This window comes from Poeciliopsis prolifica, unplaced genomic scaffold, assembly GCF_027474105.1.
Source record: "Poeciliopsis prolifica strain line A6 unplaced genomic scaffold, Auburn_PproV2 SCAFFOLD008, whole genome shotgun sequence".
Classification (NCBI taxonomy): domain Eukaryota; kingdom Metazoa; phylum Chordata; class Actinopteri; order Cyprinodontiformes; family Poeciliidae; genus Poeciliopsis; species Poeciliopsis prolifica.
The window spans coordinates 9254193-9273166 of NW_026562383.1; the positions used below are offsets into that span (position 1 = coordinate 9254193).

Consider the following 18974-nt stretch of genomic DNA (forward strand, 5'->3'; position numbering starts at 1 on the left):
AGCTTAGAAAAAGAAATAAAGATAAAAATGGCTCTCTCCAGAAATTAAAACATTTACAGTGCCATTCTGGCATTTACATGATGACTATAATGCATAATTTTCTGTTTTATTTTAGACTTAATTTTCCCAGGGTGAAAGGATTATACAACTTCACTTTTTCAAATCACAAAATACATGTCCTTATATGTCCTTATACTTTGGATAAATGTCTTAGCAAATTCTGGCTAAATATTCTGACTTGAATATTTCCAAAACTTTAAATTTAAATAGTTTGTCTGTTCCAAGTTGTCAGCTGTGGATGAAAGGAAATTGTCTGGGGTGTGGAAGCTGCTGAAACAGCAGAGTCAATGTCCGGTGGACCGAGTTTAATATCAGTGAGGACTGAGAGGCAGCAGAGCAAGAAAGAACTGCTCCAAAACCTGAAATCTGCAGCTGGCCACAAAGTCAAGCTAAAGGTTTTAGGGAGAAACGATTTATAGTCAGAGGAGACAATGAGAAGTTGAAAGTGTGAAGGTGAGGCTTTCAAACGCAAATCTATTTAACCAACAAAGGGTGGTGGCAGCATCATGCTGAGAGGTCAATTCTGCTGGCAGCAGTACAGAAACAATAAAAAAAGATTAAGGACTGCCTCCAAATTACTCAACTCAGACCAAAGCAATGACTGTGTTTTCAACAGGAACGATGATCCCAAGTATAAATAGAAACTGGTTTTTAAGCAGACCGACATCAAGCTTTTGGAATATGTTGAAACTAAGCCTCAGTGAGAAACTACGAGACTGTCTTTAAAAGCTGGATCCATGTTCAGATATTCAGGCAAGATTCTGTCACAAACATGTTAAAAGTTTCCTGAACCTTCTGTGGCTTGCCTTCAACTTACTATGAGACATATATCCAAATATCAACAAGGATGTATTTAAAGTTTGAGTCGATTAAAGAAAATCCAAAATAAATGCAAATCTATTCCCAAATTCTTTTTTGTAAGAAAAAAAAAGTGAGAAAGTTGCATTCTGTTCCATTCTACCTCATAAGCAAGAACATTAAATAACTCACACATCATTATAACTTTTGTTGCCATAACCTTTTAAACACAACAACCCCTCCACTGCGTCACCTCATCGCGGTCTAATGAGGTGCTACGTTCTTTACCGCTTCTTGTTCAGAAGCAGCCACTTCCTGGAGTGTCTGCAAACGTTTTTTTTTATCTTTCAGCGCGCCCACTCTGGGTTTACATGATGAAATGACAGAGCAGACTTGCGTTTAAAAACCAAGGAAATTATTATTAATTTTTTTTTTTCTGAATGGGAAATTAATTTATTCCCTAAAACTTGTTTCTGCTACTTAGTGGAAAGTTTAGGTCTGTAAAAGACATGAAAGTTGGCCTTTTGAGAATTAATAATGAGGGAAAGTATGAGACTCTCTGCAGCCATGCAAGCTGTGAAAGGATTTCAGGCTACAACAAGAGGTCTGCAGACAGATCACCCCAAACCACACATTAAGTAGGTTAGTGTTAGCTGGAGAAAAACTTGGGAATGCCCTGGCAGTCAGACTGATGTCCATTAAAAAGGTAAACAAGTAGTGAAGAGGGGGAGGATACATGCTTGATCAGTAATTGTCCACTGGAAAAGAGAACTAGTCAAACTGTGGAGGTATTCTTCATAATACACAAATTACATGATTAAAAAACAAAAAGAATCATCAATATTGATGTCCTCATTAGCCTTCCACTACTGTAGGTTTCCAAGTCATCAGGATGTCCTTCATTTCTACACACATTCACTCACACATACTAATGTGTGCGCACAGATCCAGAGAGGTTTGAACACACACACACACACACACCCCCACACACACACACACACAATCACAGCATTCTCACCAACACCACTTCAGAATTACATCTGTGTGCCTTTGTGGACAAAAATCTCTCACTTATCAATTGAATTAAGTCGACGTGTTTTGAGGCTGCAATTCCAGGTCGTCCTATGACACTGCAGCTCTGAAATGACTTGATCTGTTCCATAGTGTTTCACCAACACTGTACAAATGTATAAAGATAATGACGTTTTAAAAAATTTTGTCACCTTTAAAAACAGGAAACACAACGTAGGTCGTGTTTGTGTTGAACCTGTAGGTGTGCTGCTTTAAAGACACACAGATGTGACCGAAATCATTCACGCGTTCATTGCAAACATGCTTCCACACACACACATACACAGTGTCATAGATACAAACACATAGAGGCTGCTTGTTTCTCAGGCGTGCTGCGCAGCCAGGTCCTGGTTGATGAAACGCCGTAGCCTCTCCAAGTACTGACTGTAAAGCTCGATGTCGTTGTGGCCGGCCCCCTCCACCCACAGGGGCTCCACGGCCTTGGGACAGCGCTCGAACAGGGCGAGGCCGTGGGAGAAGTCGATCACCTCATCTTCTGTACCGTGAATGATGAGCACTGGAGATGGGATCTTTGAAACCTTCTCGATGCTGGAAGAGATTTATGCATTACTGCTCTAAGGCGCTGTCCACATTCTAGCCACATTTTTACATGTGCAAGATCGGTAATTTTACACATGTGATGCGTCTCGAGTATATCTGATTACGTCTGTAAGAATGTTGTGAATTCTTCTGTAAAAATCATCAAGAAATGGTCCTACAATATATGCCAGGGTAAAAATACAGGTAAAGAAAAAATTAAACAGATGCAGGGAGCGTTCGTTTTTTAAAGATATCTACTCAAATACAACTTTGTTTCCAAAAGTCTGTTTTGGAGCCTTAATGGGAAAAACCAATCTTTCTTCTACATTTTGGGGATTTTTTTCCCAGGCCATTACTTCTTCACCACATGCTTAAATTAATATACATTTAACAATTTTTCTTAAAGAAGACTTAGAATAAAACATGAAGCTTTTTTGAGTCTGATAGAACACAAGCGTTTCATTACTAAACTCCTAAAATATGAAAAAGAATACAATTTCCTTTAGTTTGTATTTAATATTTTTGAAGGAAAGGGTAAAAAAAAAGACTAAACTGAAAGTTGATTTCAATCCTACAAATCAAAAATAGCTAACTTTGAGTAAAAGCGTCAACACCAAAGAGTGTTGCTGCCTGGTTTTCACTGAGCAGTACGAGAGATTTTATCTACTGTGTTGCTTTTTGAAACTATATTCATGAGTTGCTTTTTTTTGGAAACTTAATTTTTATGCCTGAGGTGAGGAACTTACTTGGGGAACGCATCAAAGCAGTATGTTTTCTTTGTGTCAGGGAAGGCCACCCTCATGCCAGAGGTGAGAGGAGAATGAAGGACCACTGCAGCGCACTCGAACCTTGATGCTAGATCTACTGTGGGCACTGTGCCAATGCTCTGTCCATACAGGATGATATTTTCAGGGCTGATACCATACCTGTAAAACAAGCCAATAAATTACAGAATAAAATATAAAAAAGACCTGAACAAGACTTTTTTTTAAATAATGTGGTCAACAAATACCAGGAATGAACAAGTGTTGCAATTTAAACATATCACAACCAACACAGTGTGTGATGAGTGTCTTTTTTTTTCTTCCTTTTATATTTCATCTACAGACTTCACAAAATAAATTTGTTTACTTAATATTCACAATTCATACAAACTGTGACATCACTGCATCATTTTATTGGTTCTGTTTTTATATTTGTTTGTTTTAGTAGTTTTACTTGTGTACTAGTGTATTGCATTTGTGAATAAATTTCACACAAGAATTACATTTTTTCTCATAACTTCTTTACAAGACAAAGTGACTGTATTAATAATTCCAAACATATATGTAGTGATTGCTGTTCAAATAACAGCAGCGATGGGGTTAGTATTTTAATATTGCAGCCTCATCAGCCAGATATTCCTAACAAGAACATACTGAACTCTTTGGCTATTAATTTCTCTCTATAATGTTGTGGTGCACTGACAGTTAATTGGATCTAAATTACTAATTTTATTGGTGTCTTAAGAAATTGCTCAATTACACGTAGTGAAAACTATAATCCTATTGTACAACAAAACTATAAATGTATTACAATAAAGTGTTACTTCAACTGGTAATTGGTCTGACCTAAAAATGAGCCACTGTTAAAAAAAAAAATCTAATCAAATAAAAAAGAGCCAGTAGGGGTTAAAATTTCATTCACCAGGTAAATTGAAATGAATCTTGCCTCCTTACCGAGAGCGCAGGGCGTGCCATGCAGCATCGATGTCTGCGTAAAGGTTCTTCTCAGATGGCTTGCCGGTACTAACACCATAGCCTGAGTAGTCGTAGGAGAAGATGTTGCAGTTGATGCGGGTGCCTAAGCCGATGTAGAAGCTGCTCATCTGACCCAGGTCTACGGCGTTTCCATGTGAGAACAACACTGTGAACCTGAGCGACAGACAAGGAAGAGAAGGATGTAAGGAAGTGAAGCGCCAAGACTGGAAACTCAAACCTGAAATTTGGTGTATAATGCTGATGGCTTGCTAACAACTTTACGAAGCACACATCTGAGCGTCGTCAGTTTGAAAATAGTGATTCATGTCTCACCTGGCATTGGGAGCACAGCGTATGTACATGCACCCGACCCTATTCCCTCGGCTAGATCTGGTCAGGAACACGTCGGTCACATCCAGTTCTCTCTGTGAATACTGGAACTCGGCTCTTTCTGTGAGGTGCAACTTCCACCTGCCTTCAGGCCCACTGATACTGCTGCTGGTGGTGGCAGCACCGCCACTACTGCCGCCGCCGCCTCCTCCTCCTCCGCCTCCTCCTCCTCCGCCGCCACTCCCACCACCACCTCCTCCACCGCCTCCTCTGTCTGATCCACTGGCATTACCCAGCCGTGAACGCAGTCCCGGCGCCCCGAGTGACGGTGGAGCAGCTCCAGAGTTGGCGGCAGAAACGGTTGTTGCTCCAGATCCAGGATCTGGGTCGGGGAGCAAAGCATAAGTGGGCTCTGGAGGGAGAAAAGCCAGTTTGGCTGCAATGCGGCTGGGACAGGGGGGGCAGCAAAAGAGGCAGCATAGCTCTCGTATGGACAGGCCGTTCATCTTCTGGCACAAATCTGAAGAGGAGAGGCAGCAAATGAGCAAAAATATTAAAACATATGAAAAACTAAATTATTTAAAACTAGTTCACACATTTTTTTGACTGACATTTGAAAATTTCTTCTTGACAGTTGTATAGCATCTATCATTGTTTGTATAAGAAGCTGAATAAGCAGTTGGTTTAGTATTCATATAAAATTGAGTTTAATTTACATAACAAAGAATGCAACTCCAGGGCAGGCAGTGAATGACCTGACATGGAAAGGTTTATATAAAATGGATCCAAGGAATGACCCCAGAGGAACTCCACTTAGCAATATTGGGTCTTAGCATTATCTACACAAACATGCTCTATTCTGTATGTAAGGTTGGCTCAATATTTGTGAGTCCAACTGAGAGATGTGGGATGACTCAAAAAGAATGCTTCAAAATATTTTTAAATACATCGTTTTGAGACTTTAAAACAATGTATTTTGTTTTCAATAAAAACATCTGAATCAGTTCATTTAGAATAAGTGAAGGAGAAAAAGATGATTAGAACACCAAAGAGAGAAAAGAGCAGGAAACGCCACAAGAAAAGACAACAAAAAGATGCTACTCGCTCTACTCAAAGTGCAATAAAAGCTCACCACTGAATGCCACTTAATTCTAACTTGACAGATGTGGAAAAACATCTGCATATGTCTGTATCTGGGAAGGAGTGAGGAGATAGAAAATATGGAAGTAATTTTATATAGAGATGGTCATTTTGCAAAAAAAAAAAGTGCAATAAAAGAAATGTAGGGCTAATGTTACTCTCAAAGCATCATAAAACTGCTTTTTTTTCTCCAGGTCAAGAATTCAGCAGGCAAATTACCAACTTATAAATAATTTGTTTAATTTGCACCTTTAGACACAAGTCTAGGACTAATAATCAGTCAACTGTTATAAAGCCGGTTCCTGTTGGCAATCAAAAACCTGATGTGTGGCAAAGAGAGTTGTTTGCTTAAAAAAAAGAAACACATTTACAAAATATGTTATTTGAAAAAAGTAATTTAACACAGAAGTTACTTAGTTACTTAGAATATGTGGTGACAAATATATGAAGCATAAAATAGCAAGATTGTAAGCATAGCTTTGATGTTTAAGGTGGAAAAGACGAGCCTAAAAATACAAAAAAGAATTTAGCAAATGACTTCAACACATCTTATTTTTTACATTAATTCTTAAAAATGTACCCAAAGAAATGTTATTCTGGATAATCTGATTATCTCAGTTCAACTAAGTCATAATCTGAGAGAGCAATAATCAGCATGACATTTGTGATGATTGTATACAGGTATAGAGGTGTACAAACATATACACCTAAGTAAAACAAAAGAGCAGCACTATCATTCTTGACAGGATTTTGGACACTCACAAATGCACTAACACAATTACAGTAACAGCTTCTGCAAATGTGTGCTCTGCAGAAAAGGGAGACTACAGCAAAAGAAGAGCAATCTAAGCTAACATTGATCACTGTAGATGTTGCAACAACGATTGACAACTTTGGATTTGCTCTGAAGTCTGAAGCCCGGCTGTGCCGACACCTTCAAAGACAGGACTTACTTAAATCCCTGTTCACATTCAGACTACTGCTACACAACATTACTGTATTGTATAATACCGTATTTTTGTTATGTGATAAGATTTCAAATCCATGTTGCCTATTCCTAATCCATGTTAAATGGGATGAAGCATAAGAGTTCTCAGACTGGATTGAGAATGCACAACTCCTCCATGGTGACTGGTAGTAGCGGCATATCATGAGACATTAGTAAGTACATCGATTGGTAATCAAAATATGAAGCAGCCTTGTGCTAAGGCAAGTGCTACTAACCAGGATCATCTAACCAACCAATGGCAACAAAGCATCAATACTAAAACATTTTTAAAAAGCCATATAATGAATGCATAGCTCCAAAGAGGAATAAGAAAATTGCACCAATTATCAGGTTGCTTTAACACTGCAAGAGGTTGTGTGCTTTTCAGGCTGAAGTTCAAATGCAAAATGTATTCACCATGTTGTCGTAGAGCAGCCCTAGCATCAATTCACCAATCAGGTGGGGTTCAGCGACAAAGCGAGGAACAAATGCATCCTGACACAATAATGTTGGGTTATAAAGATTTGTAGGAATCCTGTGATTTTCATATGACCTGTTTTAACCTAGAGTAAAGGGGGGAACTTCAATTTTAAAAATCCAAACTCTGGCTGGACGCAAGCGTTCTGAATCATCATTATTCAAAATTTTCTGATAAATAATAAAGTAAATAAACATATATTTTAACTCTTTGTGGAAAAACTTTCAATCTTAAATCAAGTTTTTTGCAACAGCACAAAACTTTTATTATTCCAAATAAATTTGTTTTTTTTGTACATGATCGACAAAACACAGGAGTTGATAAAAGGCAATACCTCACGATAATTATGTTCACTGATCTGATTCTTCATAGCTATATCAAGTATGCACACCAGTGTGTACAGATACACTGGTGCTTCCTATAACACATCTGTAGAGAAATTTGGCATGTTGTCATCTGACCCACTGGTAAAGCAGTCCACTTCAATGACACATTTATCACCGACTATGAAATATTAGTAATAACCACGGGGGCAAAGGATGTCACAAGATATTGAACAATAGGGAGGACAGAGGGAGATAGAGAAAGGCTTTTTATTAGACTTTATTGATTTAACACATGATCCCTGACAACATTTAGAAGTCAAAATGCTTTTCTCACACCTTCTCAGTCTCACGCTTTTCCCATTTAGTGACACAGAACTGTTTTATCATGCTCATTATCTAATGTTTGCTTAGCAATACTTAATGAATTAAGCATTGCTTAATGGGAAAAAAAGACAAATGAACTAAATTTAGTTTAATGAGGATAAAATAATATCTGGATGCAAATATTTGTGGATAAAATTACATTTTTAAACAACAGTTGTCTTAATTATTTGTTGTGTTTTCCTGATTAGTGACCGTCCTGTGGAGGCTACAAAGTCAGGAATTTCTATAAGGCAAAATTAACTATTTGGGTTCATTTGACTCAGCCATTTTAACGCCCAAGAAGAGGATGAGATGTAGTATCACTTCAACCTTAACTACTTGGCTCTTTTGCATGTTTGTCTTAAAAACAAAATAAAATGTATGGATTTATTTGAGTTCACCAAAATCACAACATCGAGGTTCTCGGTTGATGAACGTCGCAACAAATGGCATCGGAGTGTCGACCACAGCTCCTACGCGCTCACGTTCCACCCACATTCCTGCCCAAATTTAATCAAATTAGACATTAGCTAGCTTCAGTAAGACCTGACATGAAGAAGGGGCTGAACGTAGTGGTGGTGATGAGACGGTCTGGACCGCTTTGCTGCTTTGAGATTCTTCTCTCCAGAAAACAACAGTTGTCTTTATTATTTGACGGTCAGGCCATAATCAATGACCCTCCGCTCAAACACAACTGGAGTTTTCGACAAGACAATAGCCATCAGAGTGGACCAAAACGTCTTGTCAATGTCTGTGGCCAAACTAATGACGTTCCAAGATCGAACTTATTTAAATGGCCGGCATTTACCTGCTGCTTCGGACCAGAGCAGAGCAGAGGGGATTTCAATGTTTTTGGTCCAATAGGAGCGATGGATAGATAGCGAGATGCACAATGCTGACCAAGCGCTTTTCCGAATAAACAAACACGCCCACAAAATTCTGACCAATCACACAATAATTTTACCCGAAGAGGGCGGCGATTCGTTCACTTGTAGGTAGATCAGCTTGTAGCATATTTATATTTCGCTTTTCGAAGCTGTTTTACTCCTTAATGCTTTGTTTTGGATTATGGTCATTTCAATAAAGGCAAAGATTTTGTTTTTACTCCTTTCACCAGTATAAGAAAAGAGAATGTCAAAAGTTTCTCAGAAGAAAACAAATAATCACCCAAATTTGATATTTTAATCTAAATATTACAGTTTAATCTTTAGAAGAGTCTGAAGTTTAACAAAATAATTAGTTTTAGAAGTTGCAAAGTATTAGAATAGTGCATCGTCTTTCACGTTTTATAAAGATAACACCTAAATCACATAGTGTTGGGTCACATTAATTGTTTTGAAATGAAACAAGTATGTATTGTTAAAATATTAAAATGCCATTTTTTACTAAGTTCTGTTAGTATTTTAGTGTTAAGTACCTTACAATGCAAATCTTTGCATTTTTATTCTTAATATAGAGCAGCAACAAAATATAACTGACATCAATGTTCCAGTGATGTAAATAAAATAAAAAAAATGTGTTCTAAGCTTTATTACACAAAAAAGAACTAAAGAAAAATAAGTTAGGGAGGAATTGATCTAACACCAGAGTGTAGGCGGCAGTGATTTCAGAGGCACATGTTGCCTGCCAAGAAATTAGCACACCAAGATAAATAAAATGTCCAAACCAAAAAATTATTTGTGTTTGCTCCTTGTGCTCAGATATGCAACCATATTCACTAATATGATTTTTGTACTTTTAAGAATCCTTATATATCATTTGCAATCAATTTTGTCATCGCAGTTATAAATATAGCAAGAGGTTTGTTGTTGAATTTTTGGTCTGAAAATCTCATGCTATATTTTTCTGAAAAAGGGTGGATTTTTTTTTTCATCTAATCCTATAGTCTTTAAAGTAGTTATGACAAAGTCCAGTACCAATTCAACAACTTTTAGATGCGTCCCTTCTCCGGCACACCTGAATCAAATTAAGCGCTGGTTAACAAATCTCTGCAGAGCTAAATGAATCCTGGTGAGGGACTACATGCATGCTTGAACAGAGATTCATCTAAAAGTGACAGAATGATAGCTCTCGATGGCTAAACTTGAGCACACTTCCTCTAAGAGTTAACATTTCCTAAATAAACCAGTCCACCGCTCAACCATATGCTGACATGACTTTTGCAAGGTCCAAGTTTCATCTTCATTTTGAGTATTTATTGATAATGTTTCGATTATTCCAACAAAATAAAAGGATGCATTTCATGTTGAGAAAAATATTTTGTTGCTGTTAATAATAAGTCTGAGCATTTTACATATTTCAGTGTCCTCAGGGAGACTTGAATTACTCAAGAATTTTAACATTTAAAACAACCTTAACTTTTCAACCTACACACACACACACGATCATATTATGAGTAGGTTTTTTTTATATATATTTGTCCAAATTAAATGACTTATTTTTTCATGCCATCCTTTTGAAAAGGTTACCAACATACCTACTTCGATAAAAGGCACACATACCTGTATTTAGAAATCCTTTTTTATTGAAGTTAACAGGAACAAGAAAAGCTCTGCACCAAGGTCTTGCAGTCTCTTTGGTGAGCCAGCCAAATCCTAGTGAATGTAAAATGATTTGTTGAAATTGAACAGTGCATTAAATGCGAACAAACAATCAGACAACCTTCACCTTTTTGTATTCCAGTCTAATTTTATAGTAAACTATATGTTTAAAAACTCTTAAAAATCAGACCACACAGGTGAATTCATTTTAAGGACTCGATATAATCAGGATTACTTCCACAAATTGTTGGGTCTCTATGAACAATAGGCAATAAATTGCATGACATCGGAAGCTTTTGACAAGGGTAAACAGGGATAATACTCACAGCACTATCTCAGCAAAAACACAGCCTCACTGGCATGCTAATAAAAACTGCTTTAAACATGATATAAAGCGTTGAATTTAGACCGTAATATTAGGACATACAGGCAAGGAGAATGCCAACACCACAGAAGTCGAAATGATCACCAGAACCTCTGTATTTAGCAGCCAGATCCATCCATCACTACCGCTAGCAGGTTGCCCAGCTAGCGGCGGCTGCTGCTGCTAGCTCGTTAGCTCGTTAGCTTGGCCGTCTGAAAGCGACCTACTTACCGATTCACAGCAGGACGATAGGCGGGATGGAGAGGCCCTATATGTACTCAGAAGCAGCGTAGGACTAAGAAAATCCTTCTTGTGTCTTGACATGGATGGACTTACTCAAGTGTACCAACCAGTTGTCGGTGGCAAGCTAGCTGAAATTCATGGCTACCAGATTTTTTTTTTTTTTTTACTACTGCCCGACTTCATCCGGAAGTGACGTACAAGCGTCAAATCCTCATTCAGCCGGGTAACAAAGCTACATATTAAAACTAAACTAAACTAAATAGGAATATATTGTAAATATTTCTCATATATATTGTTTACAAATAAGAAGACGAAACATCAAATGTGTTCTTTTTTTTCTCTGATGCAGTTCAGCTTTGTTTGATAGTACAGCACTTAAGGGGGTTGATATCATGTGCAAAGTGCAAGTTTTGCGAATCCAAAACGTATATTTGTGTAGAAAATAAAACATGGACATGAAGATATTATAACTAGCTAATGTTATATGACTTAAAACGTTCAGCTTGTTGCTAGATGAAAGGGGTATGTTGCAGTTTTTGGGTGAATCTAAACCTATTTGACTATCTCATGAGCCTGTTTTAGTCCACCAAGTACATGTCAACCCCTGTACAAACAAAACAAAAAAAGACCTTGTGAAGATGTTGGCTGAAGCTTTCAGTAGATTGTCATTGTCCAATCCATTACGTCAAAGGAGCATTTAAAAAAAGGCTAATTACAGTTTGGAAATACATATCGAGAGAAAGGCCACCATGTTTGGCAGACAAATGTGTTAAGAACAACAAATTCGACATTTGGGAGCCGCAATTAATTTGGTACAGTTTATTTATATGATAGCATTTCACAGCAAATGCTATCTGAAGGCACTTAAGAACAAAATCAGTTTGTACAAATAAAGTATATTATTATAGCTGTTAAAAGATTCTCTTTTTTTTTTTACATTGTTCAGATTCATATTGAAGTGCTTGCGACTGACCAGAATTGTTGACAATTTGACAACTTAAAGTTTGAATGAAGTAAAGATGCTTCAACTGCAGCACACCCTGTTTGTTTTCACTGGATCTCACAATCTCGTATTGTTACAGATGTCCAGTTTATTACAAACTTTCTCTATTCAGAAATTATTTTTATTCAGTTCTCGAGCTTAATCAGTATGCATTTACAATACATTTTGTCTTCAGAGAATAAAACATTTTGTTTTTCATTTCAACACTCTGTTGTTGACATGGGATCGCCAGACCCCGAGTTTCAGACCCCAAAATGGGAACACACACACACACACACACACACACACACACACACACACACACACACACACACACACACACACACACACACACACACACACACAAAATGGCTCAGGGAAATTAAGTTATTGACAAAAAAAAGTTAAAATCTTAAAAAGTCAAGGGCGTATCTATACAGATGCTTCTTCCCAATCTCTGTAACACAAATTGAAACAGAATATCCTTCTGGACAGTTTAATTTACAGCCGCATTTAACTTCAGAAAGTATTTTTGTGTTGAATCACACTAACTTCTCCTAGGATACTTAAAATATTTTGGCCCTATTATTCAATTTAAAAGACGATTCTACCAATTACACCATATTCAAAAATGTCATCCAGTATTGATAGCACTGCAACAGAGATTTAGGACACTGAAATAATAGTATGAATATTTAATTTAAGGTGAAATATTATTACACAAGAAAACTCACCATATTTTTAATCAGAGCTAATCATCTGCATATTTTTGTAGATTAATACTTTCTGTAAGAACAATCTGCCACATATTGATTGCATTTAAGAAACTGGTAATAGTTTAAAAATGAGTCTTATTTTTTTCTTACCACTTCCAACATCGTGTGTGCCTCTTTGCCCAAGCTCTCAGACTGTCACATAAAGAACCCTTGTGTGCTTTGTGCTCATGATCATCAGCCACTCCTCTGCACTGTCATCTGGTAAATGTAGGACTTCAAAAGTGGGAAGTGCAATAGTTTTGTCCCTTCTGTCTTTTATTCTGTTTGCATCGATCCAAACATGTCTGTCTGAGTACATCCATTTCTTTAAGCAAGTCAAAGTTCATGCAGTTGTTGTTTTTTCAATGCAGTGTCTCTTGTGTCTTGCTGTTGCACGCTCTGCTGTATCATTGTGGGATCCAGTTGCAGGGTACATGCTATTTTATTGGAGCTTATTTAATATATTTTTAGTCCTGTTTAATTAGTAATCCACGACTTCCTGTTTTCATCAGGCCCCCTGTGACATTCTTTTTTTTTCTTCATTGCAGCCACTCCTAAAAACTACTAAACTTGCCCAATTATGGAGCCAGAACAATTAATCAAGTACTACAATCCTAAATATATGTTGCCACAATCCACAACGAGGACGATAAGGAAGGAGAATTTAATAAACATTAAAGTTCAGGAAATGCAGTGTGTCTTTTTTTAGAGAGAAGAATATGCTACTATTGCAGAAATATTGTTAACGTTTCCTAAGCTTAGGGCACTGTGTATTCTTTTCCTTTGAACCTAAGAGCAATCATATGACTGTGTTCTTAACAAGTCTCCCAATGTTGTCTTGAGGAATAAGAAAGGCTGTAAAATTAAGTGAGATAAATATGCCTCCTCTGTTAACAGAGACTATAGTTATTTGCTTTCTGGTTAAGCTTTTAGCTGTAAATTTAAAACAGATTTAGACACATCAGATCTGAACTGCATCACTCTGTATATTTAAAACAGTGTAAAACATACATCCTGGTGATTTTTGATATGACCTGAACTATGATTTACCATCCTCTGGGGGATCAACTTCAATTGAAAATGAATATTTTTGTCATGCAGAGAAACTTTATGTTATTCTTTGCCCTGCTCCCATATTCTAAGAACAAATGTCATAACTCCAACTGCAGATAAGATAACTTGAGGGCATATCAATAACTTTTGTTTATAATCTTGAAAATTTAGACACATCAAATTTGAACTGCATCACTCTGAGCTAAAACAGGAACATTTGATGAAAGTTTATTTTCTCAATTTCAGCCATGAGGTGTTTGAGGAGTTTTTTGTGTTATTTTAGCTCACTGGAAAGGGAATAAAAGGAAATTGTACTTCTTTGTCACAATTTACAAAAAATAAAAATGTGATTTTTTTTTTATCTGTTTATTTAAATGACTTGAAATTTCCCAGCTTTGTTAATGTTGAGATTTATGTGGAACATTTAATGTCGTTTGCTGCTGTGAGTGGTGGGTGGGGGGCAGGCAGAGGGGCTTGTTAGCATTCATGCATGCAAATGTATCAGTAACTAAAACCTATGGCTCATGATCCAGGGTGACTTTATTGCAACATGCACTTGTTTGTTTAAGCTCTGGTTTAAACAGTGTCAATCTGTGTCCTGTCGTTCAAGACAATAAACCTAATCTGCCACATTTATTACGCTTTTGACAAGATGTGGATTATTTATGGGGCTGCTTATTGACTTTACAAAAATGCTGCCTGTTAATGAATGCGTTATTGGTTTTCCCCTTGGAGCTTTTATTTCAGCCCTTTACCTCACTTTTGTTAATATTATCAAACTCAATAACAGCTCACCACAAAATGTGTGTTTGAGAGCAAGAGATGAAGAGAGAGAGAAAGAAAAACAGAGAGAAAGAGAGAGAGAGAGAGAGAGGGTGCTCCTCCATTCATCATTGATCCACTGCAGGACTCTGTTTCAGGGGGGTGTGAATTATGGGCCCCTGTTGTCACCGTGCCTGCTCTGCGCTGGACATTTCACCTCGCCACTGTAAATTTACAAAGGGGATTACATTCTGCTGACCAGTGATTTCAAAGCCGTACCCGGTGCTGGTCCCTCCCTGCATGGCAGAGGACTTCATTGCGGGGTTTGGTGGTTTTATTTTCATATAGACATATAAAAAGGGTCTGGAACGAGGCTGCCGGGAAAGAAAACGGACCTGGACTACAGACACCGTCAGTAAGTCGCTGTTTACGCATTGAAGAAAAAAAAAACACTCTTACTCTCCAGAGAGAGAGAGAGAGAGAGAGAGAGTGCGGGGAGAAGAAGAAGAAGAAAAAAAACAGATTTGTAGTTGCCTGGGCGTTTTGAACGCGCTCAGTATAAACGGTGATGCCTCGGCGACGCGCCGGAGTCGGAGAGGGAAGAGGCAGGTGAGGTGCGGCTGAGGAGCGTTATTCCAGAGAGCCTTGGATACCAGGAGAGCTGCTGCAGCCGTCATCCTTTTCTCCACTGAGGGAAACGAGAACGACAGAGAGGGCGGGTTGGCACCTGCTCCAGCCTCCCCATACCTGGCCATCTGGTGCGGTGAGTGTGCCAAATGGTGGGATTGAGAGACGCTTAAACGAGGAGGACGGGGTGGAGGGTAGGTGGGTAGGTGGTGGGGAGGGTGATCAGGTGTAAGTGCGCAGTTTTTATTAGGACCAAAGCGATGGTGCATTTTACTAGTCTCCAAGTAAACAAATAGGTCCGTCCCCGGCACCGTCTGGACCCTGGTGGGTTCGAGTTGGTCTTTGTGTCTGCTGCAAGTTTGCTGTGATATTAACATATTTTGTGCACGCCTTTGTTGCAAGTCGTTGGCTCTTTCACGTGTTGCACGCTGACTGTAACTGTGGGCTTTTGTAATATTTTTGTCATGCAAAATAGGATTACAGAGATGAGCACCAAGCCTGATCACAAAATCCTATTTGGATCATAATTCCAATTTGGATCATGGGTCTTGATCTAAATGAGCCTTGTCACCTTCTTGTGTTATGTTTTATTGTCCCTGCAGGGTAAATTGATGACGTCTTATAAAGTGCATGGTCAAGGTTTTATGTTAACAACAGAAAAGGTCAGATGTGATGATTTGGAAGCCATAAAGGCAATTGATTATGTCATTAGTCACACACAGCACAGCCCAGGGGTAGGGCAGGCGGCAGAAATCCACGGGATAAATCACAGTGAAAAAAGGTTTAAATAAATATGAATAAATGAGTCATGATACATTTTAAGTTTTTGAAAAACAGCCCCCTAAGGAGAAATCAGGAGAGCAGTGGTTGTTTTTAAGAGTCGATGAGGCTCACCACCCAGGGAACCAGAATCTCAGGGGCGCCATGAATTTATATGAATTTATTTAGCACAAAATCACAGCAAATGTAATCTCAAGGCACTTTACTTGACAAACACATCTGATCTCTATGTGGAAATAAATAATCAAAACAACTGGATTTATTCAAATTACATCCTATAACACTATGCTACAGAAACAGGTTCATACAGCCAGTTGCTAATATGTTGCCTTCGTAAAAGAAGCCCATTTAAATGTATCAAGTTCTTTATGCTACTGGCTTTGCAGTAATCACTCATACTCAGCAATGACACAGTGACATCTCAAAGGACTGACTCTCTTGTAACTGGAAGAATCCCTCAGCAGAACCTGGCTCAGTGCTAGGGGCCATCTGCCACGACCAACTGGGATTTTTGACAGGACAAAGAAGACATGCAGCAGCTTTGGACTAGGAATACCTCCTGTGGAAGTTAACAGAAGAGGTTGTTCTAGTTTGTTCTTTTATGAGAGAAACACAGCTAAACAGAAAAGCTCTGAGGCTGTAGCATTCTCGGGAGGTAAAAGCTGTACGCTGTTCCTCCCTTAATCTGTTATTTGGACCTCTGAACGAGTTTTCCATTCTGTATTTGCATGTACAGTCAATGGGGATTTAGCGTTGTGCACGCGGAAGCCGGCTTGGCTGAAGGTGGTATCTGATTCTCTGGACTGACTGCTGCTGATCATCTAATTGAGACTGGTCAAACCTGAACCGGTCTGTTTCAGAGTGACCTGAGATTCTTTGAGACATTGTTTGAGAAAACATTAAAAAAAAAAAGCAACACAACATCATGGTGCCACCGCTGTGTTTCATAGTGGACATGATGTTTTCAAGCTTCCAAGCTTCTCTTGTTCTCCAAGTTCACCAGGGGCCATTATGAGCAAACACTTGAATTTTAGTTCCTACACACCACATAAGATGTTTCTCAGGGTTTTTGCCCCTGAATGCATTTACAAACTGTGATCTGGGTTTCTAAGCTGCATTTTCAGTAATGACATCTTTCTCTTTGAGTGGGTTTCAGCAGATGTCAGAATGAGACTCATTTCACATATCATTCTGTTTAAAAACGGTTTTCTTTTTTGCAGAATGACCTTTCTTGCAGAAAGAAATGTGTTTTCACTCGGTTACATTTGGGTGTTGTGGGGTGTCTTGCCTAGCCCCCCGTTCATGTAAGAGCTATCTCTGCAGTCGAGAGTAACTCGAATTATGCTCATTGTCCAAATGTCTCACAGCTACAATAACTAAATTGCCTGTAGTCACCCACACGCTCCTACTTCTCTGGTCTGGGTGAAATGCTCACATTCAGCTCTTCCTGAAGTGATTTAGTTGTTACTCTGCATGGATTTTTTTTCTTCCTACAACTTTGTCTTTTATACTAAAAGCCATTGAGTTCAACAGCGGGACCGAAACAGCTCCCAGCTGCTGCGGTTCATGTTTGTGTTACTGTTGATATTCAAAGAAAAAAGAAATGTCTGGCATCGCAAAATAAAGAGGAGCGGGAGGGAGACAGAAACACAGACAGACAGATCGAGCATACAAAGGATAAAGTGTGGCATAGAGAGATCACGGCGTGCAGGCCACACAGGGATCGGCAGAGAATGTAGAAATACAGAAAAAGAAATGATGGCGCAGAAAGCCCTGAGCGAACCAGCGCCGAGGGAGAGGGGCTGCAGGCAGCCGTCTGAGCGGCTGTGAATGGTTTCCCTGTTGCCCACACAGACAGCCACACAGACAGCCGTGCGAGCAGGTGCTAAGACCACCACACAGCGGCCACAGGGAACAACAGGTGCAGCCCCTGTTTCCTTCGGCCCCTCGTTTTGAAAGTGCAGCTAACACCCAAACATACAGCTAGAAACGCCCACATACCAGGCTGAAGGAAAACAAAGAGAAAATTCAGCTTATGCATCCAAGGCCTGGATCTAAAATCTGAATTCGGAAAATAATGTCACAAACTTGGAACTATAGAGCCGCGGCGCTTGCAGGGTGAAGCAATCTCAGGTTGAGACAAATACCCACAGGGACATTATTGAATTGTATCGATCCTTCAGGTTCTCCATTCAATCTTCAAACAGGGCCATTTCAGGTTTTGGTTAGGAAAAAAAATCTCATCAGACTGCGGGGTGATTCAGCCCAGAGAGTAAATAAACAGTGGATTAGTATGTCGAAACCAAAGACTTTGGAATGCTTGTATAAATGTACAGGACAGCAGAGCTTCAGTGTCTGAAATAGAGTGAAACAAGCAAAAGGCACTGGAAGGTTACCTGACACCCTCACAGCTCTCTCTGTCAGGAGAAACAAATTGCCTTACTTTACCAGAGGTATACAGCAAGAAAAAGTATGACACTGGAATTGTGACACTGCGTGAAAACAGGCTCTGCTAGAGCAGTGATTCTCTAATTGAGCTGAATTCTTTTTAATTCTGATGCCGAAGATATTTTATAATGTAAACTTGTAAAATGTAAACTTTTTATACTTTTGTTTTCACCCATATTTTGTTGTTAAAGGAACTCTGACTTGTTATGAAGAAGAAAAAAAACTGCAGTAAGATATAAATCATGACAAAAACAACAAGATTTCAGATACAAAGAGTTGAATTTAGCTGCCTCCACAGTTGAACTCAGGCTGAGAGTCGGATCAGCAGAGCAGAACCCAGAGAAGAACTTATGTTCCTCCAAATCAAAAAAGAATCACTTCAAATATCTGGGTCATCTGATCAGGATGCCTCAAAACCTCCAGATCATGATGATGATGTATATTTATTTTCTGACCTCTGAACATTTTGGGATCAATAAAAAATGAGATGAAGAGTTTTTGCAAGGGAAAGAGATGCCTGAGTTTCCCTTCTGGGTCTGTTAGCCTGACGACACACTAGTCTTTGCACACATATGTGATATAGGTTA

The 18974-nt window shown here is 38.7% G+C and overlaps 2 protein-coding genes across 2 annotated transcripts in view; one reads left to right on the forward strand and one right to left on the reverse strand.

Annotated features, from left to right (window-relative positions):
* Window positions 1-92: 92 nt before the first annotated feature.
* Window positions 93-11129, reverse strand: abhd17aa (abhydrolase domain containing 17A, depalmitoylase a). Its single transcript, XM_055033125.1, has 6 exons — window positions 10969-11129; window positions 10335-10427; window positions 4542-5058; window positions 4188-4382; window positions 3216-3395; window positions 93-2478 (listed from the first exon to the last, which is right to left on the reverse strand). The coding sequence occupies exons 3-6, from the start codon at window positions 5042-5044 to the stop codon at window positions 2253-2255; spliced, it is 1104 nt and encodes a 367-aa protein (XP_054889100.1). The 5' UTR covers window positions 5045-5058; window positions 10335-10427; window positions 10969-11129; the 3' UTR covers window positions 93-2252.
* A 3573-nt stretch (window positions 11130-14702) lies between these two features.
* The window catches only part of LOC129361900 (semaphorin-6B-like), a 34958-nt gene continuing 30686 nt past the window's right edge, over window positions 14703-18974 (forward strand). Inside the window, exon 1 of the mRNA XM_055033105.1 lies at window positions 14703-15295. The gene's annotated coding sequence lies outside the window, so the exon portion shown is untranslated. The remainder of the gene's footprint in view (window positions 15296-18974) is intronic.